This window comes from Alternaria ventricosa (genome assembly GCF_023758065.1).
Source record: "Alternaria ventricosa strain BMP 2768 chromosome Unknown scaffold_29, whole genome shotgun sequence".
NCBI lineage: Eukaryota > Fungi > Ascomycota > Dothideomycetes > Pleosporales > Pleosporaceae > Alternaria > Alternaria ventricosa.
In genome coordinates, this window is record NW_026055709.1 from 1 (window position 1) to 22,989 (window position 22,989).

Genomic DNA, 22,989 nt, shown 5'->3' on the forward strand with positions numbered 1-22,989 from the left:
GGATATAGGAGAAGGGGAGATGTTTCGTCTTGGGGGTTTTGTTCTGAGAGTGGGGTGGGGATGATAAGCTTTCTCTTGTCTTGGGGGTTTTCATAGCTTGAGATAGGGTGGATGATCTGTGACTCATTTAGAAGGTAAGGCAATCTAAAGAAGTTTCCTAGATAGGTAGGTCGATATACTCGGGAACGTATCAGGTTTTAGCACTTCACATATCAGAAAGCTTGTTATGGTTCTTTACGTTCATTCATTCAGATTCTCCATGATTACTTGAACTATACACAGTACTCACTCGAACCCATCTCCTTCACCTACTTAACCGAACAGCACATCACCAAGACGAATGGAAACAGTCTTAGTCTGAATGTAGTTGTCCAGCGCCGCCTCACCCAACTCACGGCCAATACCAGACTCCTTGTAACCACCTGCAGAGAAGTCAGTATATGTCTTACATGCATTTCGTACAGCCAGAACTTACCGAATGGCAACTGCCAGTGAAGAGTGTTGTAAGAGTTGACCCAGACAGTTCCGGCACGGAGCGCGTTGGCAACCTCGATGGCAGTGGTGAGGTTGGAAGTGTGGACCGCGGCGGCAAGACCGTAGGTGGTGTTGTTGCCGATCTTGATGACGTCGGCCTTTGTCTTGAACTTGGAGATTGTGCAGACGGGGCCGAAGATTTCTTCTTGTTGGATCTTCATGTCCTCGGTCACGTTGGAGAAAATGGTGGGCTCGATGAAGTAGCCCTTGTCGCCGTGGCGGTTGCCGCCGGTCTCGACGGTTGCGCCGGACTTCTTGCCCTCCTCGATGTAGCTGGAATTTATGTTAGCGCTGGTATCAATTTTGAAAAAATATAACCTTGCTTACCCCATGATACGATCAAACTGAAGCTTCGAGACCTGAGGTCCCTGGAAGGTGTCCTTGGCGAATGGGTCACCGACAGCGTTCTGGGCGGCCCTCTCCTTGAAGCGGGCAATGAACTTGTCGTAGATCTCTTCTTGGACGTAAATACGCGATCCAGCGCAGCAAGCCTGTCCGTGGTTGAAGTAGATACCGAAGTTGACCCAGTGGATGGCCTCGTCGAGATCGGCATCGGCGAAAACGATGTTGGGGCTCTTGCCTCCAAGCTCAAGAGTGACCTTCTTCAAGTTGGAGCCAGCAGCGGCCTTCATGATTTGGCGACCGACGACGGTTGAACCAGTGAAGGCAACCTTGTCGACATCCATGTGGGCGGAGATGGCGGCACCAGCGACCTTTCCGAAACCAGTGATGACGTTGATGACACCTGGTGGGAAACCGGCCTCTTGGATGAGCTTGCAAGCTACGTACGCGGAGAGAGGAGTCTGCTCAGCTGTCTTGATGACAACGGTGTTACCAGTGGCGATGGCGGGACCAATCTTCCATGACCACATGAGAATGGGGAAGTTCCATGGGATAATTTGTCCGCAAACACCAATCTGGAGTTGTTAGTCACGGGACTTGAACATAGAAAGGTGTAGAACTTACGGGCTCCTTGCGGATGTAGTTGAAGCTGTCGGGTGCTGTGTCGACGACCTTGCCCTCAATCTTGTCGGCCCATCCTCCGTAGTACCTCAAGCAACCAGCGGCGGCAGGGATATCGACGTTCCTGGCCATGCTGAAAGCCTTACCGTTGTCGAGAGCCTCGACTGAGGCGAGAAGATCGGCATTCTTCTCAAAGAGGTCGGCGAGCTTGACAAGCAGCTTTCCTCGGTTCTCTGGTGTCTCCTTCCGCCATGGGCCGTTGAAGGCCTTGCGTGCGGCAGCGACAGCAATGTCAACATCCTTCTCGGTGGCCTCGGCAACATTGCAGATGACCTCCTCGGTAGATGGGTTGATGACCTCAAAGGTCTTGCCGTCAACGGCCTTTACGAACTCATTGTTGATGAAGCTGGTTGATGTCAGTATTGACGATGCCGAAGCATTACGAAGTCTCCGAAGAACTTCGGAGACTGGATATCTGACTTACAGTCCGGTGGGCTGCTCGTACTCGCCCGTTTGGGGGGTTGTTAGCTTTACGGATGTCATTGCGAAAGCGAATTGGGGTATATGGACAAAACAAAGCTGTGAAGTGAAGGAGGGGTAGAGGCACAGGCAAATCTTAAGTACTTTCAGGAGCTCCGCATGACGACACTAGAGGTTATCTCCACTCGAGACAGGACAACAGCACGATCGCCCAGACAGCCTCGGCCATCAGGAGCCAGTCTCAGGAAAGCGCTGCAGCCTATTGCGTGTCTCGACGATGCATGGCCGGGTGGCGCTTGATGCAACGGCGGAAGCTCTTGCCCCGCTTTCGTAGCCAGTGGTAAGCTACCCCTCCCCCGCAGTTCTGCTCTGGAAGTCGTCGAAGCCGCAGCTAACCCTGCTACACGCGGTACTGGAGTCTCTAATTTGGAATAGACACCTATTGGCAACTGATGCGCATCCGCAAAAGGCATTTCTCCACTTGCGGCGCGTGGTCATCTCGATACAGCATCTTTCTATAACGCATACCGCAGGACTAAGCTCGGAGCTCTAGACACGTATCCAAGCAAAACATACCCACCATCGGAGCCACTACGCTAAAGCCGAAGGGGCAGCCCTATGGACCATATCGTCGTACCCCCAGCTAGCTCGGCCCTTTTTCGAGCGAGCACCGGTATGGCGAGGATAACACTGATCCACAACCCCGAGCTAGAGTAATCGCTGTATGCACGTGGGCGACCTGGATTGCAAACATTGAGAGAGAGCGCAAGATACTCAGCTCATCCGGTCCGTCAGCTGCGTCGGATGAACGCTCCTTTCACCCAGCCAAATCCTAGTCAGGAGCTAGAGTCCTGGTAGCCGCGGGCCTCCACACCACCTAGTAAATCGCGGGGAAGGTGCGACAAAATTTGAACTAATGACGTTGGCGTGAGAACTTCGCACGAAGGGGTACTGCGGCGCGAATAGGAGCATGCAAGGACCGAATAGCTGTCAACCGGAGAGCGCTACACATGAGCAGATAGTGGTGTGATCCGGGCCGCTGGGAAGCGCCAACCCGGTCAGCACGAGTAGAGTTCACATTTTGTTGTTGCGGAGTCCTCCGGGGAGAAAAGTACGGAGCGATTCCGCTGTACCGAGTCGTACTGTCTAGCAAGCTTTCTAAGCCTCGCTGATCTTCTATATGATCGTCTCTCTGCAGCATGTCATTGCCGTCTTGGGTTCGACCAAGCCTCAGTATTGCCATATTGCCACGCTCTAGGGATGTGGCAGCTCTTCATTTCGGTGTATTTCAGCCAACACGCTGGCCGGGTTCCGTCCACAATATCAAGAGATCCGGGAGGTCGGTGTATGTGAACATTCGATCAAGGGTACTTCACAATGGATGAGCCCACGAGATAAGTTTTCATGATCATGTTTCCGATTCATAGCCATTCTGATTGAAGCTACCAAATACCCGGCGTGCAATTTAGGAGCCGTGAATAAACGTCCATGAATAGTGTACAAGAGCCGAATTGTGTCTGATGCTGACGTTCCGTTGGCAGCAGTAGACGTTCGTGATAACGCAGTTTCCGAAAAGATGACGCCTCCAAGAAAAGAAAGATTGAAGCAGACCGACTAGCAAAGGGTCGAACCGATTCCGATGGATGTTGGATTAAACCGTGACAAGTGAAGTGAGTGGAAAGCGTCTCAAAGCGAAAGAAGCTCAGAGCATCTCGTCGTCCATAGCAGTGTCACCGCCGGCGGTGATTTGTGCAACCTCAGCGCCACCGGCAGCAGCATTGGTTTCGCCACCAGGGAAGTAGTCGGCCATTTCGGCATCGAGCTCCTCGACGGTCTTCTTCTTGGGGCGGGCCTCGCGACCACCACGGCCCTTTCCTTTGCCGCGGGTCTGACCACGTCCACGAGCGGCACCGGGAGCAGCCTTCTCAGCGGTGGCCGGCTTCGGCTTGTCCTTCTTCGGCTGACTAAAAACTTGTTAGTTGCTGGTTACACTGCGAGCAAGCTTTGATACGTACGTTACACGATCGGCAAGCGAAGATGGGCGAGTGGCGGCGGGAAGGGCGGCGGCGCTGACGAGCATCTCGACGCGAACAGGGCGGCCGTCAATCTTGACGCCATTGAGGTGGGAGGTGGCCTTGGCAGCTTGGTCATGCTTGGTGAAGATGACGGTAGCGCTGCCAACGCTGCGGCCCTGGGCATCGTACTGGAGAAGAACCTTCTTCGGGCGACCTACACCAACAGCATTCACAAAGTAGTCCTATGAGGCGTATTAGTCGTCGTACCAGGGTAGTTTTCACGCGCGTAAAGCAAGATCGACAATGAGGTTCCGGCGTCGGCGGTGGGTCGTCGTCGATTCCATATACTCGGTCAGAAGGTACCGCTCAGAAAGTGGGTGTCCTGGTCAGATTTCAATGACCGTAAGTTCTGAGACGAAGCAAACTCAGCGCGAGAGCAGTTGTTGCGAGTAACGTATTGAAACACTGCGAACCAATCTTTTAGTGTCTGCCCACACCCATCTGTAAGCCAAAAGGCTATCCGAACGGATTGGTTTCGCATCTCGCTGCTCTGTATCGGGCTAGAGTTGCTGCAAGGCTACCGGGAATATCACCGGTGCGCTGCCGTCTGTGCTGACACAGTGAAGTGGAGCATGTTGACTTGGATCACCCACTTTCGTCGCGGCGGTACCTCGGAATGTTCGCATGCTGCTAGTCTTCTTCCTGTCTTGTGTGCCCAACACAGATCTTGGAGTGACTTTGGGCAAGCTATGGCTCAACATCCATACCGGTGCGGAGGAGGAAGTCTCGGTTCGTCGGATCGAGTTCGTTCATGCTTGCAAAAGCGAAGCTGCAGTAGGCTCAAAGACCTGCATCGGTCTTACATACCTGGAGTTGGGAGTTGTCAATGTCCCGTGGCTGCAACATGTTAGTGATGGTTTGGGCGTGGTTGCGAGACTGAACATACCAAGTTGGATACCATGATCTTGGTCTCGCCGCCGCCGAAAGAAGCGGCGGGAGCAGTGGGCGCAGGCTTCGATTGCTTGTTGCCTTGCTTGGTCGACTTGGCGACGCCGCCTACGGGGGCGGCAGCAGCGGCCGGTCGTCCAGCGCCAGAGCGGCGCGCGCCACGGCCACGGCGGGAGGTCTTGGAAGCCTTGAGGATGTCGTCGAGGCTTTGCTCCATCTTGTTGGAAGACATGATGAGTGGTTGAGGGATGGTAATACTTGGATAAGCGGGCGTTGATGGAAAGGCGCGCTCGTGTCGAGTGGGCGACGTAGATGCAAATAAGTAGCGAAGGCTGAAAGTCTCTTTAATGGGCGCGACTGAACCGGTGAGGTCTTGAGGACAAAGGGGCGCGCTGTTCGATGACAGGGCGCGTCGCAGGAAGTGAGACTCGTGAAAGGAGAGTCAAAGTGGGCTTGCGCGAATGTAGAGTGAGTTGCGCGGGTGGTGGGAGCTGCTGTTGATGAAGAGCAGATGGGTGTGGGAGTATTATGTGGGAGGAGTGTGAGAGTGAGATGAAGAAAAGGGAGAGCGCGAGGCAGCAGTCAAGAACAGAGGGACGCGCCAAGCCCCGACACTGCCACGCACTGCTGCCTGGTGATTGGCGGACCGCGCACGGACGCACTTGCCCGCAGCTTCCATGGGAGTCCCGAATGACGATAGCTCCTGCCATTCAGGCAGTAGGCGATGACAATGGAGCAATAGCAGTATGGCAGTCACTCCGGTGCGTATTGGCTCACCCACATTCCGCTTCACAAAATGTCCCGGCTAATGCGTGAACAGTGGCAGTTCAAGTTCTTCGACGTCTCGCAAGTCAAGCTCCCCGACGACGAGAGCTCCTTCCTGTCCGAGGTATGACGATACCTCCTCCGCGCGTGCAAAGTCTCATGAATGCCATTAGATCGGGAACATCACGTGCATAGTATCCGGTTCAGAGAGCATATTCCTAGGTAGCGAAGATGGCATCGTCCGCATCGTGTCGCAGGCCTTCAAGGTCGTGCGCGCATTCAAGGCCCATGATGCAGGCGCAATTACCCACATGAAGCAGGTCGAAGGCACCTCGCTTCTCGTCACCATTGCTGAAGACCTTTCTGGGGAGCCAGTACTGAAAGTGTGGGCTTTGGATAAGCTGGAAAAGAAGACGGGCATTCCGCGATGTCAGAGCACCCTCACCGTCCACAACGGGCGCAAGCAGTTCCCCATATCCGCTTTCGCAGCGCTCGACGACCTATCGCAACTCGCAGTTGGTTTCGCCAACGGTGCCGTCACTGTCGTTCGAGGTGACCTCATACACGACCGCGGCGCGCGACAGCGGACGGTATTCGAGTCAGAAGAGCCCATCACAGGCATCGAGTTCAGAGAAGGGAGCATCACGACCTTGTATATCGCAACGACCGGACGTATAATGACACTTGTAATATCTGGAAGGGGGCAAGGACAGCCGGCCAAGTCGCTTGACGAGTATGGCTGCGGTGTGGGTTGCATGGCGGTGGATAAGGCGTCGCGGGACGTTGTCGTCGCACGAAACGATGCCATATACTACTACGGTCAGCACGGCCGTGGACCACCGTACACATATGAGGGTGAGAAGAAAATGATCTCCGTATTCAAGGACTATGTCGCGATAGTCGCACCCCCCAAATCAAATGCGATGCCTCGGTCGAACCCTCTCCGTGCTTTCGGCGTCGGTGCCGCCGACGACGTCTTCAACACTTCGAGCTTCACCCTGCTCAACACAGAGCTGAGGTTTGTCGCACATCAGGAACAGTTGACTTCGCAAGTGAAGGCCGTCATTTCCGAATGGGGCGACCTATTCGTCTTCACGATCGACGGCAAGATCTTCAGATATCATGAGAAGCCATTTGCTCAAAAGCTCGACATATTGTACCAGCGCAACCTATATGTCTTGGCCATCAATTTGGCCCAGAAGGCCGGATTAGACTCGTCGCAACAGAACATCATCCTCCGGAAGTTTGGTGACTACTTGTATGCGAAGCAAGACTATGATACAGCTATGCAGCAGTATCTGAAGGCTATCGATAACACGGAACCATCTCAGGTCATCCGAAAGGTATGTAATGATGCCATCGCGATACGATCAATGCTAACATCATGCAGTTCCTTGATACACAACGGATACATAACTTGATTGAGTACCTCGAGGAGCTCCACGACCACCACAAAGCTACATCAGATCATACAACGCTCCTGTTAAACTGCTATGCCAAGTTGAAGGATGTGGAGAAGCTTGAAGAGTTTATCAAGTCACCGGACGATCTGAAGTTCGACCTCGATACAGCCATCCTGATGTGTCGACAGGGGGGTTACTATGACCAAGCGGCCTTCCTTGCTCGGAAACACGGCGAGCACGAGTTGGTCGTCGATGTCCTGATCGAAGATTCGAAACGATACGCTGAAGCTCTGGCCTACATATGGCGATTGGAGCCCGAGGTGGCCTATTACAACCTCATGAAGTACGCCACAGTACTGCTGCAGCATCTCCCCAAGGATACGACGCAGTTATTCATCGACTATTACACTGGAACATTCCGACCCAAGCAGGATGCTATAGTCATACCCAATACGCCTGCAACAGGAGGAGGCGGTGGTATGAGTATGGGTCTCGGAGTAGCTTCTAGCGCTGTCCAGAACCTTGCTGCACTACTTCCGCTGCCATACATGAACACCAACGCGTTGGCATCGCCTCCCAGTGGAGAACAGAAGAGCACTATGAGCCAAGCCCAGATCGTCGAGACGACCTCAGATGAGCCTGCTCCAGAGTACAAAGTACCAAAACCGCGAACTGCGTTCTCCGCATTCGTTGACCACCCTCAAGAGCTCATAGTCTTCCTCGAGGCCTGCATCGCATCCGATGATCTACGTGAAGATGACAAGGTTGATCTTTACACCACCCTGTTCGAGATGTACCTACACACTGCATCGTCGAAGAAGGATGGCGAGCGACAAGAGTGGGAGAACAAAGCTAAGAAGCTTGTCGAAGGCAAAGACATACCCATAGACACATCTAACGTACTGCTGCTCTCCCACCTGTCCAACTTCCGCGACGGCGCGATCCTTGTACGCGAACAGCAAGGCCTTCACTTCGACATCTTCCGCTCCTACACGGCAGCCAACGATACGCAAGGCGCCATCCGCGCACTTCGAAAGTACGGTCCCCTGGAACCAGCGCTTTACCCTGCGGCGCTTGCCTACTTCACCTCCACGCCCTCCATCCTTGCCGAAGCCGGCGATGAGCTCGATTCCGTCTTGAAGAAGATCGACGAAGACGGCCTCATGGCGCCCCTCCAAGTAATCCAAACTCTCTCCACCAACGGTGTAGCAACGATGGGCATGATAAAAGCCTACCTCAGCACCACCATCGAGCGCGAGCGCGCCGAAATCGCCTCCAACCGCCGCAACATCGAGACCTTCCGCGCCGACACTTCAACCAAGAAGACCGAGCTGGAAAACCTAAACACCAAGCCCGCGGTATTCCAAAACTCACGCTGCCAAGTTTGCATGAAGAGTCTCGAGTTGCCTGTTGTGCACTTCTTGTGCAAGCACAGTTACCACCAGAGCTGTTTGAGTACGGATGAGGATGTGCATGATGCGGAGGTGGAGTGTCCGATTTGTAGTTCGAGTAATGCGACGGTCAAGGCGATTCGGAGGGCGCAGGTGGAGAGCGCGGAGAGGCATGATCTTTTCCAGGATGCGCTGAAGAGAGGAAGGGATGGGTTTGCGGTTATTAGTGAGTGGTTTGGGAGGGGCGTTATGGGGGTTGGTGGTGCGGACTAGGGGCTTGGGTATGTACAGAATTAGTCTCAACGCGGGACAGACGGAGAAATTATTTGATGTTTGGGATTTGGTATACATGTGAGCTAGGCTCTGTTGACTCTGCAACCGATTTAACGTAAATATCAAACGCCTTTCGCGGATGCGGCTCGATGCCTGTGCCACATTGGCGACCGGCCCGCGCCCATGTCCGCGGATCCACTACTAGGCATCCTGTAGGCATCCCACCATCTCACCATACGCTCTCGATCGCCTTTCAACACCGTTTGGCGACAACAAATGGAAGTCACACACAAGTTGCCTTCATGCCTGAACAGATCGATTTCTTGCAGCATCAAACCCAAGGCAAATCAAGCACCGTGCCGTCGGCAATGCCAACCATGAACCCGGCAGATTGGCTAAATACCCGCCAGGATCCTTCGGCATCCACCTGCAAAAGAGTATTGTTGAGCGAGCAAGGGAAGTGATCTCCCATCTCCTCTCGTCCAAACTCCCGAAGCTGCGTCCATTCATATTTGAGCAGCAGTGTTATGGCCCCTACGCGACTCCACTCTCGAATCTACATTGCGGCACAGCTGCATTTGACAGAGTTCCATGCAGAAGGATGCAGAAAAATGGGTCGGCGCGAAGATGAAGATATTATAAGCGAAGGGGATATATAAGGTAGGGTTCGTGTGATGTTGTCTCTTCAGGACTGAAGTCTCACGTTCGTTGTTCAGTCACCGCTTTCTTTCATACCTCGCGTTCAGATATCTGCAACCGCAAACGTCTTCATCACTTCGAGATGAGATTGTTCGGTATATCAGCACTGGCGCTTGCCAGCAGCGTCACCGCCGTCAAAGTCACCGAACACGACAAGCTCGCGGAACTCGGACTGGAAAACCTTCAACGTTATGTAGCGGAGAACGGCTCTCCCGGCCCAGGTACATGTACTCCAGAGACAGCATCAGTACGAAAAGAGTGGTGAGTGGCTAGCATCTGGAAATCGTCTTTGCAAATTTAACACCATTCAAGGTCAACGCTCACGAAGCCGGAGAGGAGGAACTATATTGAAGCTATCAAGTGTCTGCACTCTAAGCCTGGTCTTACACCAGCTTCCGTTGCGCCCGGAGCGCGGAGCCGTTTCGACGACTTTGTCGTGACACACGTTAAGCAGACATACTCTATCCACGCAACCGTACGTCTGAAACCAGCCATATTTCGTCACATCGAACGACTGTTTGAATAGCAAAAGACTACGACAGCCTCCCAGGCGACACGACAAGCTAACTTCTCCAGGCCAACTTCCTATCCTGGCACCGCTACTACATCTGGGCCTACGAGCAACTACTCCGCAACGAATGCGGCTACAAAGGCTACCTCCCCTACTACAACTGGGCATGGTGGTACGAAGACCCCGCCTCATCCCCCCTCTTCGACGGCAGCGACACCAGCATATCCAACGGTGGAGACTACGTCCCCGGCCGAAACTACACCTGCGTCGGCGTCCCAACCGGCTCACCAGACTGTCCCATCAAGCTCGACCCCGGAAACGGCGGAGGCTGCGTTTCCGGACCCTTGGCGAACTGGACTGTGACTCTCGGACCCATCGCCACGAAAGTAACGGGTATCAAAGCGAATCCGCAGGCGGATGGGTTGGGATATAACCCCAGATGCATAAACAGAGATGTTAACAAGAACTCTGCGTATTTGTCGAGGGATGAGGTCATCACTGAGCTCCTTGAGAACAGCGATGATATTCTTACCTTCCAGAACCGCATGCAGGGCGATTTCCCCAATGGATACCTTGGCGTTCACAGCGCTGGTCATTACACTGTTGGAGGAGATGCTGGTTCTGACTTCTTCAACTCGCCGGCTGACCCTGTAAGTCTTCCCCTTACATTGCCGATTTGTTCGGGATATTCGCTGACTCCGTTGTTAGGCCTTCTACTTCCACCACGCACAGATCGATCGCACGTGGTGGATCTGGCAGAACCAAGATCTCGAAAACAGGAGAAATGCGGTTGATGGTACTATCACGTTCAACAATGACCCGCCGAGCCGGAAGGGTACACTGAATGATACGTTGACGCTGGGTCCCATGCTTCAGGATGCGTTTGGGAATATCACGATTAAGGATGCGATGAGTACGCTCGGTGGACCGTTCTGCTATATCTATGTGTAGATAGATGCAGCGAGGATGTATCGAGATTAATGAACGTAATGTAATGCTCTACCACGAACCTTTGTGATGTAATAGTCTGGAGTTGCCATCCTGAGTGCCAGTGTAGGAGCGGGTGACTTCAGGATACAGACCGTCTCAAATATCCAAAAGCCTGACATGCTTAACATCATTCCGCTCAACACACTCCCCCGTATACGCAGAAGCCTCCCTCTCCTTCCCTTTCCCAAACAGTTCATATTCCGCAACAGTCCTCCAAGCAAAAAGCGTCACGAACACATCATCCTCTCCCTCCTTCTTCCCAACACACCACCCACCTCCAATCCCGCCTTCCCCACTAAAATAGGTCCTATCCAACTTCTCCTTCATCTCCCTGATCTGAACTTCGAAAGCTTCTCTTTTCCCAGCCTTGATAGTGTAATGAGTGATACTCCACACCTGCTCCCCCCTCCTCGCACTCTCCAATTCCTCCTCGCTCCTCGGCAACGGCAGCTCCGCATTCGGCACATCGAGATGTTCAAGGTTGGAATCCACAGTGATGTAGTCCTTCAAGCTTTCCAACAGTGCTTGGTTATCTGCGCTGGGAATGAAGTCGTTCAAGTGCTGGTCTAGCGAGTCCCATTCTCCCACTACGTAGATGCAGCTCGGATCGGAGATTTGCTGCAGGTAGTAGAAAGTGCGGTTTGTGTAGTTCTGTAGGACGGTTTTCGCGTGGGAGAGGTTGGCGCGGAGGGTGATTGATTCGAGCGTGGTGCCGGGGGTGAGGTGGAGGAGGGCGAGTTCGGTGATGGGCATTTTGGGGGTGGTGGATGGGATCGTTGGAACTGTTACTGTGGTGAGTGGGTTAATGCGGTGTTAGCAGATGATCAAAGCGAGATCGCGCGTCTTTATAGCATTGGCGAAATGCGTGCCGCGAGTGTAAGGCAGACATGGCTGCGTAATCGCGTCCAGGCAGAAAGATGGTTACGTGGAATTGGAGGAGTCGCGTAGGATCGTGTTGGATGACGCAACGGCAGGATGCCTGAGATGGCTTAGTCAGCTACCAACGCGACTTTGGCGTCCTCGACTCGCGTCATTGACTACCACGACACACACGCGTATGAAGCAGCTCACTTCTCATGAGTGATACTACAAATGGTACCTTAAGGTACACTGTCTACTTGCTCTATTTGAGTTGGCATTTACAGCGTACCCCCTGTACACCGTCTTAGTCAGAGGTGTCAGTCAGCGTCTCCTAGGTTTGCATCTATCTTTCAGCTTTATCCGGCAAGTGTACGCGAAAGAGATATTGAGCTCATGATGGCTTCTTCTGCATTGGCTAAGAGGCGATTTCGGCGCGTCGCGCGGTCTCCAATGAACTCAAAGGTGGGAGTTGTACTGATAAGCAGCCCGTTATCTTCGGAACGGTTCCGAATGCACCCCTCGCGATCATGCATGAAAGCATTGGATGCCGGTAGTGCCCTCGCACACTTGGACGATGGCATCTATAAGTAATCGTGTTGTTGCTTTGCTAACAATTTCTTCCCTTGCCGTTGATTCCAAGGATTTGTGGAACCAACTTCTGATATGGAGCATCTGCCGGATATCGTACCCCATGCAAGGTATATGCCTTCTGGTCATATAGTAGTGGTTTCAATTGTTGCAGCTATTGTGTTTGTAACGTACAAGGTATTTATGTCGACTGAACCCAGCTATGATCAGCGATGTTGACAACTACTTAGATACTGACTCGCACTGACATCCCCTACATCCGCGGCATACCAGAAATACCAGGTGCTCTTCCAGTTACAGGCCACCTCACCCAGCTCGGCGACGACCATGCTACAGTATGCGAGAAGTGGTGGCGGCAGTATGGCAACTCGGTCTTCCAGATTCGACTTGGCAACACGCGCGCTTTAATCGTCAACTCCTTTGAAGACTGCAAGAAAATCCTGGTCTCGAACTCGCAAGGCCTGATTGATCGACCGAAACTGTATACCTTCCATGGCTTGATTTCATCGACACAAGGTTTCACTATCGGAAGCTCGCCATGGGACGAGAGCTGTCGGAACAAACGCAAGGCTGCATCGACGACCTTGAGTAAAGGCATGATGAAGAATTACTATGACATGTTCGACTTGGAATCCTACTGTATAGCTCGAGATCTCTGCCGCGACAGCAAGAGTGGGGAGGTCGAAGTCAGCTTCCGACCGTACATCCAGCGCTATGCCCTTAACACAACCCTCACATTATGCTACGGTATCCGCATGGACGCAGTCTACGATGATCTTCTTCGCGAGATTCTCGAAGTCGGCTCAGCCATCTCGCTCCTTCGCTCTGCTTCAGAGAACTACCAAGATTACGTCCCTATCCTGCGATACCTCCCCAACAACGAAAAAAATCGGCGCTCGAAAGAACTACGCGAGCGACGAGACAAGTATCTCAACGAGCTTCTAGACAAGGTCCGCGAGATGATCAAGAACGGCACTGAGAAGCCGTGCATCAGCGCCGCCATCCTCAAAGACGAAGAAACCCGCCTCACAGGTGTCGAAGTGAGCTCCATCTGTCTATCTCTGGTATCTGGAGGCTTTGAAACAATACCAGGCACGCTAGTATCCTGCATCGGTTCTCTGTCTACACCCGAAGGCCAGATCTACCAAGAGCGCGCGTATGCCGAGATACGCAAGATGTACCCGGACGATGCGGCGTTGAAACAAGCGTGGGCAACAGACTTTGAGAAGGAAACTGTGCCCTATCTGAACGCGATTGTGAAAGAGGCGGGAAGGTACTATACAGTCAGTAACATGAGTCTACCGCGCAAGACAATGAACGAGGTAAGGTGGGGAGACGCTGTCATACCGAAAGGGACGATGGTGTTGATCAACGCTCAAGCTGGAAATCACGGTAGGCCTCTCTTCCACTGCACTAAACCCATGATCCTTTCACAGAAGACTGACAGCTCGCAGACACCGACTACTTCGGTCCCACCGCCGCAACCTTCAACCCCGAACGCTGGCTCACACCCCCCACCTCCCCATCTTCCCTCCACACACCGACTTCCCACGTCAACCCCCCTCACCTCTCCTTCGGCGCTGGCTCCCGATCCTGTCCTGGTGCTTTGATAGCAAGCAAGCTCATCTACGCTGCGCTGTTTCGTTTGCTCAGCCTGTACAAGATCGAGGCTAGTGTGACGAATCCGCCGAATACTGATTACGTGGATTACAATGCTATCAAGAGTGCGCTGGTGGCTATACCGAGAGACTTTGGCGTCAGGCTTGTTCCGAGGGATGGGGAGATGGTGGAGGCGGTTTTGGAGGAGGGGAGGGTGAGGACGGCGGAGTTGTATAAGGAGTGAAGCATAGCGTGGCGACGACATCGACTTCGTGGGTGTAGTTCCGGAGGATTTTGTTGTGATGTAGGCGTCCTAGAGCATTGATCTGGGGATTAGATCATGTCTCGTCGGAGCATGGGTTCGCGCGCGCTAGCAATACTGTCTGTTCTCTCGCCTGCCTGTGATTCACTCACTTCACCGCTGGGTGCGGTTAGCGTATACGGGGCGACAAACGCTCTTTCCTTGTCTATCTCGCACCACCGGTACTCGGCAACGTCACACAACCCACCTCAAAACTTTCAGTTATGAGGCTTCGAATCACTCCAGGCGTCACTATCGCCCTCGTCGCCTTGGTTATCGGTAGACATATCGACAGTCCCGTGACTACCAGAACTTTCGGTATCGACTCCTCGGACGCTCCTCCCCAGTTCAGCACTCCAGAGTTCAGCCCTCCAGAGTTCAATGCTCCGGAATTCGCTCCTCCTGCTCTCGCTCCCCGTACCGATGGCGGCGACTTCAATCCAGGCAACTGGGCCGATGACGCTAAATGGCAAAAGTACCTGGACAAGGGACATCACTTGACGTGTCTCATGGACGCCACCGACAGAGGCGCCGGGTGGCTCTCGAAAGATACAAGACAACCGCCTTCCGCAGCGAGCAAATGGACCGGCGAGCTCAGAGCTGAGATTCCATTATGGGGTTGGCACGAAGCAGACATTGACAAGGGTTGGGACGCCGATTTCACAGCTATGGGGCTCAGAACGGCGTTTGAAGGCCACGGTCTCGACTCGCAACCAAAGTTTGACGACGAAGGCGACCGTCTGCACGGGAGCAACGAATGCTTCAAGATTACACACTATGACGAAACTTTGAGATTATACCCGAATAACCCAAATAACTATGAAATGGTATATGCCAAAGATCAGAAGTATTGGGTTGGGGGCAAGGAGTACTCGGTATGTCACACTCGATCTAACTGCACCTGTATTTGTCAAAGGCTACGATGGAATAGGCATTTGTTTCGTTTTGAAAGTACGCAGCTGACACAGAACAGGGAACGGCTGCTTTTTACGAGTTCACTGTCAACATCGGCGCAAACGGCGGAGGCCTCATGGCCCAGAACATCGAGAGTCCAAGCCATGCTGTTCGTGGTATGATGGGATGGGGTCGGCCAGCAAACCCCGGAGAGCTGCCCGAACTTGGTATCGCGTCCGACATCTTCTGGGGCTTTTGGGCTCGCGATAACCCCAATATCAAGAACTTCCGCATGTACGCCGCTCAACATATCATCAATCCCGATACCTGTCTTCTAGTCGCTCGGGCGATGAAGAACAAAGGCGTTAAAAAGTTATCGCCTTGGCCAGGTACTGCTTTTCCAATTGGGACTGAGGAATACACTGCACTCATCGGTAAATAACCTCACTTTCATATACCCCTTTGCAGCATACATTGTCTCCTGGTAAACGTATCTAATGCCCTGGAGATCCTTGAGGACCTCCCGGCCTAATATTCAGCTCGCCGCTGTTACCCAAAACTATACTGACTACCTCCAGCCTCACCCATCGGCGCGACAGCAGCATACTTTTTGGCGACCCACAAAGCCGATCTCGGCATCAAACGCATCTCTAAGGTGACGGTCGTGACCAATGTGAAGTCTCCTAGCAGTAACCGTAGGCTCGATTACAATATGCACCTCTTCTTCGCCATTGAAGATGTACCACAGGATGCGATAACGGAGCCGAGTGAAGAAGGGGCCGTTGCCAAGAGGGAGACTGGTCGGATCGACTCCAAGCTCATCAGCGTCAGGAACAACGGGACAAATTTGGTTCGCATGCATAGCATGATGGCCTAGAGCTGGGTGCGGCGTGTGGAAGGATGGGCGTGGCTGGAGGGAGACGGAGGGCTTTGTGTGAGTAGACATGTGCGTAGGACATAGTGCGGATACCCCCAGAAACCAATGACACTTGCTTCGATCTCTTGCCGTATGACACTAGCATCCTAGGAAGGCTCAAATTCGTGTCGTATTCTGCAAAATTATTGTTGAGCCAGGAGGATACATCATCTTTGGAAGCATACACTTCTCAACATTTAGTGACGTGTCTTCCGCAACACAAATCCCGCCACTAGGCAGCTCCCTCGAGTCCACGTACCCTCGCTAGTATATCCTCCTTCCATCTTATATAATCTTCTTGCTGGCGCTCCCCCAAATAATCGGTAGCGTCCTGCATCATCGTCCCTAGACCAATATAATCACTTCCCCCGGATCTCAGTCCCATGCCCTCCGCCTTACCCGCCGCCGCACTATCGCCCATCTCCACACCTTCCATCTCCTCTCCATCACCCTGCGGCTTCACGCTATCGAACCACTGCATCTGCAGCCAACCCTCTTCCTTCGCCATCTTCATCGTCTCTTCGATCTTGGCTTGTATCTCGCCATCCTCTACATCCTTTGTAGCAGGGAGGACCAGAACAGCCTTCACTGCTTTGGCTAGCCATTCGTTGTATTGTTGTATGGAAACGTCGATATCCTTCATGCGCGAGTATACGAGAAGAAACACCACGACGATGAGGCTGAGTACGCGCGTGTCACTGACTTCTCCCAATGACGAATTGGCGGTTGTAGTTCGTTTCAGTCGCTTGCTGGGTGTTTCGGCGACGGCGGCGGACATGCGGGATAGCAGAGGGTAGATGGATTCTACGCCTGTGTATACGTGCGGTATCAGGCTGGTGTATTCGAAGGTTCTAGCCAGGGAGCGTATCGTAGGCATCACCCATTCTGGTGCTTCGCCATTGTTGTCATCGAGCCTCCTTGCAGTCCTCGGTGTTTTCCTCGCGCTCAACGGCGTTTTTGGTGTGTTGCGTGCTGATGCGGGGGCTAAGGCTTTTGGTTTGCTCGGTGTTGTTGGTTCGCGAGGGGTTGTACTGTCGGGGAGTGCGCTGCTGAGGTAGTTGTATAGTTTCTTGTATATCCGTGGGGGACAGGGCGGTCGTGATGCGATGGTAGGGAGGTTGAGACGCTTCTTTAGCCTTTAAGGGTCAGTATCAGATACGTATGCGTAGTCCGGATTCCCTACCTTTCGCATGCTAATTGCGCACATGCGTATGGTCGTGCGATCTCTTCATCTGGCTTCATAGATGTCGCAACGCTTCGCGAACGCGTGAGGAGAGAAAGCGCCAATTCTATCAGCTCGGGTGGCAGTGGGCCGCTCAATGTGGGTATCAAGCCCGTAAGAGCTTGTTCTATGCTTGCGCGGCTCATTTTGGAAGGTTGTCAAAATTGGAGTCGGATGTGCTTTCGGGATCTTGGTCCATTGTCGACATGTTCAAAGTTGGCGCGTCGTCGAGATCGCGCGCTATCACGTGGACGCTAAGGCCGCCCCTCCTTATCGTCTTCCAACATTGATGCGTCTTCCTTCCACGTCTCCTGACCACCTCCACTATGCCGTCAAATCCGCGCGTCACGTCACATCGATCTCCTCGGCATGAAGTTTTCGTCCGAAGCCTGACACAAACAAGCTCGCCATTCTTGGCCTGTACCGCCGTACAGGTATGCACTATCTTGCATTCTTGATATCGATCGGCGTGAGTTACCACAAATATGTTAAAATACAGGACTATCTCGGGATGTTACCTGCTGGCTACGAGCTCATGGTTCATGTGCGATGGCACATGCCCATTCTTCTCAACGCCATATCCTGGATATTTAGAACACGGCATACACTGTAACATACCGCTTTTCGTTTCCAGCTGCATCCGTACTGATGCTGCTAAACTTGTTCGTAATACATCCGTATAGAGGATTGGTACGACTGCATCAAGCGCTACTTCTCGTCGTTTTCTTTCGTCATACCGTTGCAGTAACACCTCTAGCTATACTCACCGCTGCCGACGGCCAATCGGTGATCGCGATCCTGCAAAGAAGAAGTAGCAAACCGCGCCAAGCACACCAAAGCTATGTTATCGACACAGATATTGCGCCATACTACTGCTACTACTGTCTCGAATACATTCCAGCGTCGCACCGTAGAGGCGCGGTTCGGCGGTCAGGCTGCTCCTACTTCCGAACACGTCAACTCGGCTTGACCGACATATTGCGCATATGGCTCCTGATCGCGTTGACCGTGCTTGATAGGGCACCGTCGTGGGCGCATTCGTCAAGAAGGCGAAGGTGACATAAGATCGGTATATGTGTGCAACGCTCAACGTCCGTAATAGGCAGAGAAGGGGGTACAAAAGCCATGCTGACGACGGGATCTTGCATTTTGACAGCTCGGTTACCACTGGCGAAGATGGTGAGATGAGCTCATCGCGATTCACATGTGGTATTTAGGCCTGCTTTACATCCTCTCTGCTAAGGCACAGAGCAAGCAAGCTCATCTAACCTATTCAACGAAGAGATCTCGAAGCCGCTCAAATAACTTGTTCAGAACTCTTTCACTCTACACACCAAACCGCCTCCAGGACAACAAGAATTCTATATACTGTCTTCATCGAAGCGCAACTCACCAAAATTCAAGATGTATCTAGCTACCGTCCTCACAAGCTTGCTTTCCAGCTTGCCCATCGCACTCTCAGCTCCTTTGACAACTACTTCAGAACTCTACGGCGAGCCATACAACTGCGGTTACGTTCTCACCGTTCGAAACAGCAGCGCTTATGCCGGTATTTCCGCATATCCCCCGGCTGTAGCCGAGTGTACAGCGATCTACTACAACGAGACTATCCCGGGATTTCAAGATGCGTACGCCTATAGCTTGTTTGGGGGCTGTGAATGTTCATTCCACCTGTAAGTACAATACACTTTGAGAGATACACATCGGCCGATGCTGTGTCAAAGTGGGACCACAACCATGGTTAAAGACTACGTACCCATCGGTACCCTACCTGCATGAGACGATTGTTACGCCTGGCGACTACTTGATCTTTGGAGATCGTGCTCGGGTGAGACCAAAGCAGTGACTGACAACTACCAGGAGCGAGGAAGACTGCAAAGGAGCGACCAATTCCCCTATGTATGAAGGACCCACCGGGGAACCCGGCGAAGAACCCTGCTTCGAGAATCCCAATCCCAAGTGGTACAAGTGTGCAACCTTGGGTTAATAGCATCATGGCGGACTTGGATGCGGCCGGAATCATTGGCGGTTGTCACATCTTTGGGTGTCGTATCAGCATGGCAGTGCTGATATTGGTGGTGGCTTCTTAGCGATAATGTATGTTAACGGCGTTGGTAGGCCAAACCATGTTTCACTCAGCAAAGTAAAACATCTCTTTCGTCATATTGTCTGGCTACACGTATGTGCGTGACTGATACATTAGCCTGGATCGCTTACAATCGACTCGTAATGCAACAGCCTGGCACCTTCATCGTGTTGCCATCCGCACGCGTATCGAGAGGACAGACTGCGAACCCATTCACGCTCCACTCAGGCGCCGGCGAACATCCATCGTTGCGGCACGGATTTCTCAAAGACCCCGATACGAGTGGGGTCTGAAGTGGTTGGAGCTGACGTTCGAGGAGGAGCGTCGGCCCCCAGATACGCCACACAGGTGCGTCGATTGATGAGCTGGCAATATACACGTACATACGCGAGCGTTGATCAGTTCTTTCGCAAGAGCGAATTTGTAGCTCCCCGCACGTTTTGGACCCACGGCGTGGAAGGCGCGGCCCGGGCCTTCACCGGGTACGTTCGCGCATTCCTCAAGTGATTCACGCACCGGCTTGGCGCATTCCCGGACGTTGATATAAGGAGTCGCGGATTGCTCCCGCTCCTCTCCCGCTCCTCCCAACAGACCAGACCGTCCCCTCTTTTCCGACAGCTCACTCCTGACCACCCCGACAACATGTATCACTTCTACTCCTTCCTCAGTCTATTCGGCTTCCTCTCACTCACTCTTGCCGCCCCTCCATCCTCCCGCCTGAGCCCTAGCGTCTTCGCCGCACGTGACGAATGTCACACACAAGGAGATATCTGCGCCGAGACCTGGATCGGAGATAAAGTACACCAGCGTCTTGAATGGGGTGGCTGTATTCCCGTCAAAGACCACAAGGAGATTACCGGATTCAAGGCGTTCAACTGCGATTGTTACTTGTACTAGTAGGTGGAGCGAAATCAAAACAACATACGCGTGTATACTAATCCATCTCAGCGCCGTCGACTCGGGCACATGCAACAACGGCGGCGACGAACACATCGACCAGTTCTCGCGCTGCAGCGGGCTTCTAAGCAAGGAAGAGCGACGTTGGAAGAAAGCGCCCAACTACTACAGCTGCTCGCCTGGACCCCTCACTCAAGGCTGAAAGGCTGAATGCTAGCGTGCGCATGCTATATATGTTGGGGTATGTAGCGTCAGAAACCTTTCCAGTTTGCCGAATACATACAGTCCATGCAGCGAACTAGCTACTTGGAGGCCGCGTTGTAGCTTCCAGAGCGCGCTAAGACATGTTCTTTGTTTTTTTGCTGTTTGCTTTATCTCGCGTTCCACGGTAACGGGCTCGTGTTGGGAAGGCGCTATCACGGTCGAGAACTTTGTGCAACGCTGGAGTAGTAGTACAACGGCAATCGTCTTCCTGACCCATTGGGTTATAAACCTCTTTGCAGTCACAGTCCTTCTCCTGCAGTGAAGACCCAAGAATCGCTCGTCTACCATGCAGTTCCCCACGATGTTGTCCACTCTTTTCATCTTCGCTTCCGTGCTCACCTCTTCCATCGCTATCGCTGCTGAAGCCCTTGCGTAAGTACTAAACCTCGCTCAGCCTCAACCTCACTCACTAACATCACCCTCAGCCCCGTCGCCCACGTTACCGACTGCAACGGCAAAACCTACATGCTCGACACCACCGGCCAAAACAACATCCGCGTCATCACTCAGGACAGAGCAGATGGCTACTACATCCAGCCTGTTAGCTACCACGTAGACTCAGGTACCACGTGCAATTTCTACAGCGAATCCACTCGCGGAGTTGGGTATCCCATCGGCAAATACTATGGCCCCGTAGACGGAGACTTTGTGGGTGACTGGGCTGCGTTTTACGAGTGCTGGGATGTGGAGTCGGAGATTGAGTCTCTGACTAGGCGGAGAGGGCAGAGCTTCAGAGCTTAAGTGAGCGAAAAGCGATGAATAGTAGCATGTGGATGTTCTGATGGTACGTGTGGTCCAGGAACGGACTTGATGTCGCAGCTTGCTGACCACACCTGCAGTAGTGAATGAGGGTTCAGCGAACCATCCCCGGACATTGTAGTGTATAATTGCGTAAGATCTGAATTGGATGTTTGTTTTCGAGCTTGGGTCTATGAGTATTCCTTTGGCCAGAATATGTCTAGTACTGCATGAGGTTTATGAAGAAGGAGAGCGGGATTACCGGGAGAAGGCGGGCATGAAAGTTGACATTCTTGTACATAATTGAGCCATGTCTTGGAGGTAACCGCTGTATGTTACGACAGAGGGGCTTACGAACTGATGATATTGTATATTTTGATGATGTCTGCTCAGTGAAATCGGGAGTCTGAGGTATTCGCATTGGGGTGGTCTTATCGATAAGCATCGCGACCCACTTTTCTTTTCGTCGCTCGGTCGCGAACTTTCCAACTTCCCACATGCGCCCCAGATAATCCACTCACTACACACCACATACCGCCAACATGATCCGCAAACAAGCCCGAGAACGTCGCGACTACCTCTACCGCCGCGCGCTTACCCTCCGCGACGCCGAACTCGCTTCGAAAAGAGCAGCGCTAAAAGCTTCGCTCGCCAGCGGCAAGCCACTCTCCAAAGATGTGGCCAACGACCAGAACCTACGACAGGATTTCAAGTACGATGAGAGCAGAGCGGATAGAACGACAGAAGAAGAGCTTGGGCTAGACGACGAGTATGCGCAGTTGTCGGGCGTGGTGGATCCCAGGATATTGGTCACAACTTCGAGAGGTACAAGAGCCTGGAAAAGCTAGGAAGGCAGAACAACACTAACGCTGAAATAGATCCATCGAGTAGACTGGGGACTTTCGCCAAGGAAATCAGATTACTGCTACCTACGTCGATACGATTGAACCGCGGAAACATGGTCCTACCAAACCTCGTCGAAAGCGCTAAATCAGGTGGACTGAGCGACATCGTCCTTCTCCACGAACACAGAGGAACACCCACTGCCTTGACAGTATCGCATTTTCCCCATGGTCCAACCGCCAGCTTCTCATTACAGTAAGATAACTCGGCGCAATTCCACGTCTATCTACTGACACAACCCTAGTAACGTCGTCCTCCGCGCTGACATCCCCAACGCCTCTCGTGGCACAGTCTCCGAATCCTACCCGCACCTAATTTTCGAAGGCTTCAGCACCAAACTAGGAGAACGCTGCGTCCAGATCCTAAAACACCTATTCCCGCCCCGCGAAGCCACCGCCAAAGTAGGAAACCGCGTCGTCACGTTCAAGAACATCGAGGATACGATTGAGGTCCGGCACCATGTTTTTGTCAAAACGGGGTACCAGTCTGTGGAGCTGGCGGAGGTGGGGCCCAGGATGAGCATGAGGTTGTTTGAGATTAGGGCGGGTACGCTGGATAATAAGGAGGGGGATGTTGAGTGGCATCTCAACCAGTACACGAGGACGGGAAGGAAGAAGGAGTATTTGTAGCGGGCATCGGAGAGAGCCAGAGCGCGTGTTTCGTGTGGAGAAAAGAAGAGGAGAACGCATATATGGCGCAAGGGATTATTTTCAGTATGAGATACCACATATCAAAAGCGATATCCGGA

At 52.8% G+C, this 22,989-nt stretch overlaps 11 protein-coding genes across 11 annotated transcripts; 7 read left to right on the forward strand and 4 right to left on the reverse strand.

Annotated features, from left to right (window-relative positions):
* Positions 1 to 312: 312 nt before the first annotated feature.
* Positions 313 to 2,040, reverse strand: ALTA10 (Aldehyde dehydrogenase; the record flags this gene model as incomplete). Its single annotated transcript, XM_049348196.1, has 5 exons — positions 313 to 422; positions 476 to 807; positions 862 to 1,451; positions 1,501 to 1,903; positions 1,982 to 2,040. 5 exons carry the CDS (start codon positions 2,038 to 2,040, stop codon positions 313 to 315), a joined length of 1,494 nt encoding a protein of 497 aa, XP_049194575.1.
* Positions 2,041 to 3,679: 1,639 nt separating this feature from the next.
* J4E93_010314 (uncharacterized protein) lies at positions 3,680 to 5,172 on the reverse strand (the record flags this gene model as incomplete). Its single annotated transcript, XM_049348197.1, has 4 exons — positions 3,680 to 3,941; positions 3,993 to 4,234; positions 4,860 to 4,889; positions 4,939 to 5,172. 4 exons carry the CDS (start codon positions 5,170 to 5,172, stop codon positions 3,680 to 3,682), a joined length of 768 nt encoding a protein of 255 aa, XP_049194576.1.
* A 564-nt stretch (positions 5,173 to 5,736) lies between these two features.
* J4E93_010315 (uncharacterized protein) lies at positions 5,737 to 8,772 on the forward strand (the record flags this gene model as incomplete). Its single annotated transcript, XM_049348198.1, has 3 exons — positions 5,737 to 5,829; positions 5,879 to 7,048; positions 7,096 to 8,772. 3 exons carry the CDS (start codon positions 5,737 to 5,739, stop codon positions 8,770 to 8,772), a joined length of 2,940 nt encoding a protein of 979 aa, XP_049194577.1.
* A 781-nt stretch (positions 8,773 to 9,553) lies between these two features.
* On the forward strand, positions 9,554 to 10,933 carry J4E93_010316 (uncharacterized protein; the record flags this gene model as incomplete). The annotated part of the gene is made up of 4 exons (XM_049348199.1): positions 9,554 to 9,732; positions 9,784 to 9,946; positions 10,048 to 10,632; positions 10,691 to 10,933. 4 exons carry the CDS (start codon positions 9,554 to 9,556, stop codon positions 10,931 to 10,933), a joined length of 1,170 nt encoding a protein of 389 aa, XP_049194578.1.
* Positions 10,934 to 11,068: 135 nt separating this feature from the next.
* J4E93_010317 (uncharacterized protein) lies at positions 11,069 to 11,725 on the reverse strand (the record flags this gene model as incomplete). The annotated part of the gene is made up of 1 exon (XM_049348200.1): positions 11,069 to 11,725. One exon carries the CDS (start codon positions 11,723 to 11,725, stop codon positions 11,069 to 11,071), a length of 657 nt encoding a protein of 218 aa, XP_049194579.1.
* A 799-nt stretch (positions 11,726 to 12,524) lies between these two features.
* Positions 12,525 to 14,264, forward strand: J4E93_010318 (uncharacterized protein; the record flags this gene model as incomplete). Its single annotated transcript, XM_049348201.1, has 4 exons — positions 12,525 to 12,531; positions 12,576 to 12,598; positions 12,652 to 13,813; positions 13,876 to 14,264. 4 exons carry the CDS (start codon positions 12,525 to 12,527, stop codon positions 14,262 to 14,264), a joined length of 1,581 nt encoding a protein of 526 aa, XP_049194580.1.
* A 281-nt stretch (positions 14,265 to 14,545) lies between these two features.
* On the forward strand, positions 14,546 to 16,092 carry J4E93_010319 (uncharacterized protein; the record flags this gene model as incomplete). The annotated part of the gene is made up of 3 exons (XM_049348202.1): positions 14,546 to 15,196; positions 15,295 to 15,604; positions 15,794 to 16,092. 3 exons carry the CDS (start codon positions 14,546 to 14,548, stop codon positions 16,090 to 16,092), a joined length of 1,260 nt encoding a protein of 419 aa, XP_049194581.1.
* Positions 16,093 to 16,363: 271 nt separating this feature from the next.
* On the reverse strand, positions 16,364 to 17,499 carry J4E93_010320 (uncharacterized protein; the record flags this gene model as incomplete). Its single annotated transcript, XM_049348203.1, has 2 exons — positions 16,364 to 17,267; positions 17,315 to 17,499. The coding sequence occupies 2 exons, from the start codon at positions 17,497 to 17,499 to the stop codon at positions 16,364 to 16,366; spliced, it is 1,089 nt and encodes a 362-aa protein (XP_049194582.1).
* A 2,582-nt stretch (positions 17,500 to 20,081) lies between these two features.
* J4E93_010321 (uncharacterized protein) lies at positions 20,082 to 20,538 on the forward strand (the record flags this gene model as incomplete). The annotated part of the gene is made up of 2 exons (XM_049348204.1): positions 20,082 to 20,335; positions 20,388 to 20,538. 2 exons carry the CDS (start codon positions 20,082 to 20,084, stop codon positions 20,536 to 20,538), a joined length of 405 nt encoding a protein of 134 aa, XP_049194583.1.
* Positions 20,539 to 20,901: 363 nt separating this feature from the next.
* J4E93_010322 (uncharacterized protein) lies at positions 20,902 to 21,341 on the forward strand (the record flags this gene model as incomplete). The annotated part of the gene is made up of 2 exons (XM_049348205.1): positions 20,902 to 20,972; positions 21,026 to 21,341. 2 exons carry the CDS (start codon positions 20,902 to 20,904, stop codon positions 21,339 to 21,341), a joined length of 387 nt encoding a protein of 128 aa, XP_049194584.1.
* Positions 21,342 to 21,880: 539 nt separating this feature from the next.
* On the forward strand, positions 21,881 to 22,870 carry J4E93_010323 (uncharacterized protein; the record flags this gene model as incomplete). The annotated part of the gene is made up of 3 exons (XM_049348206.1): positions 21,881 to 22,163; positions 22,217 to 22,436; positions 22,486 to 22,870. The coding sequence occupies 3 exons, from the start codon at positions 21,881 to 21,883 to the stop codon at positions 22,868 to 22,870; spliced, it is 888 nt and encodes a 295-aa protein (XP_049194585.1).
* Positions 22,871 to 22,989: the final 119 nt, after the last annotated feature.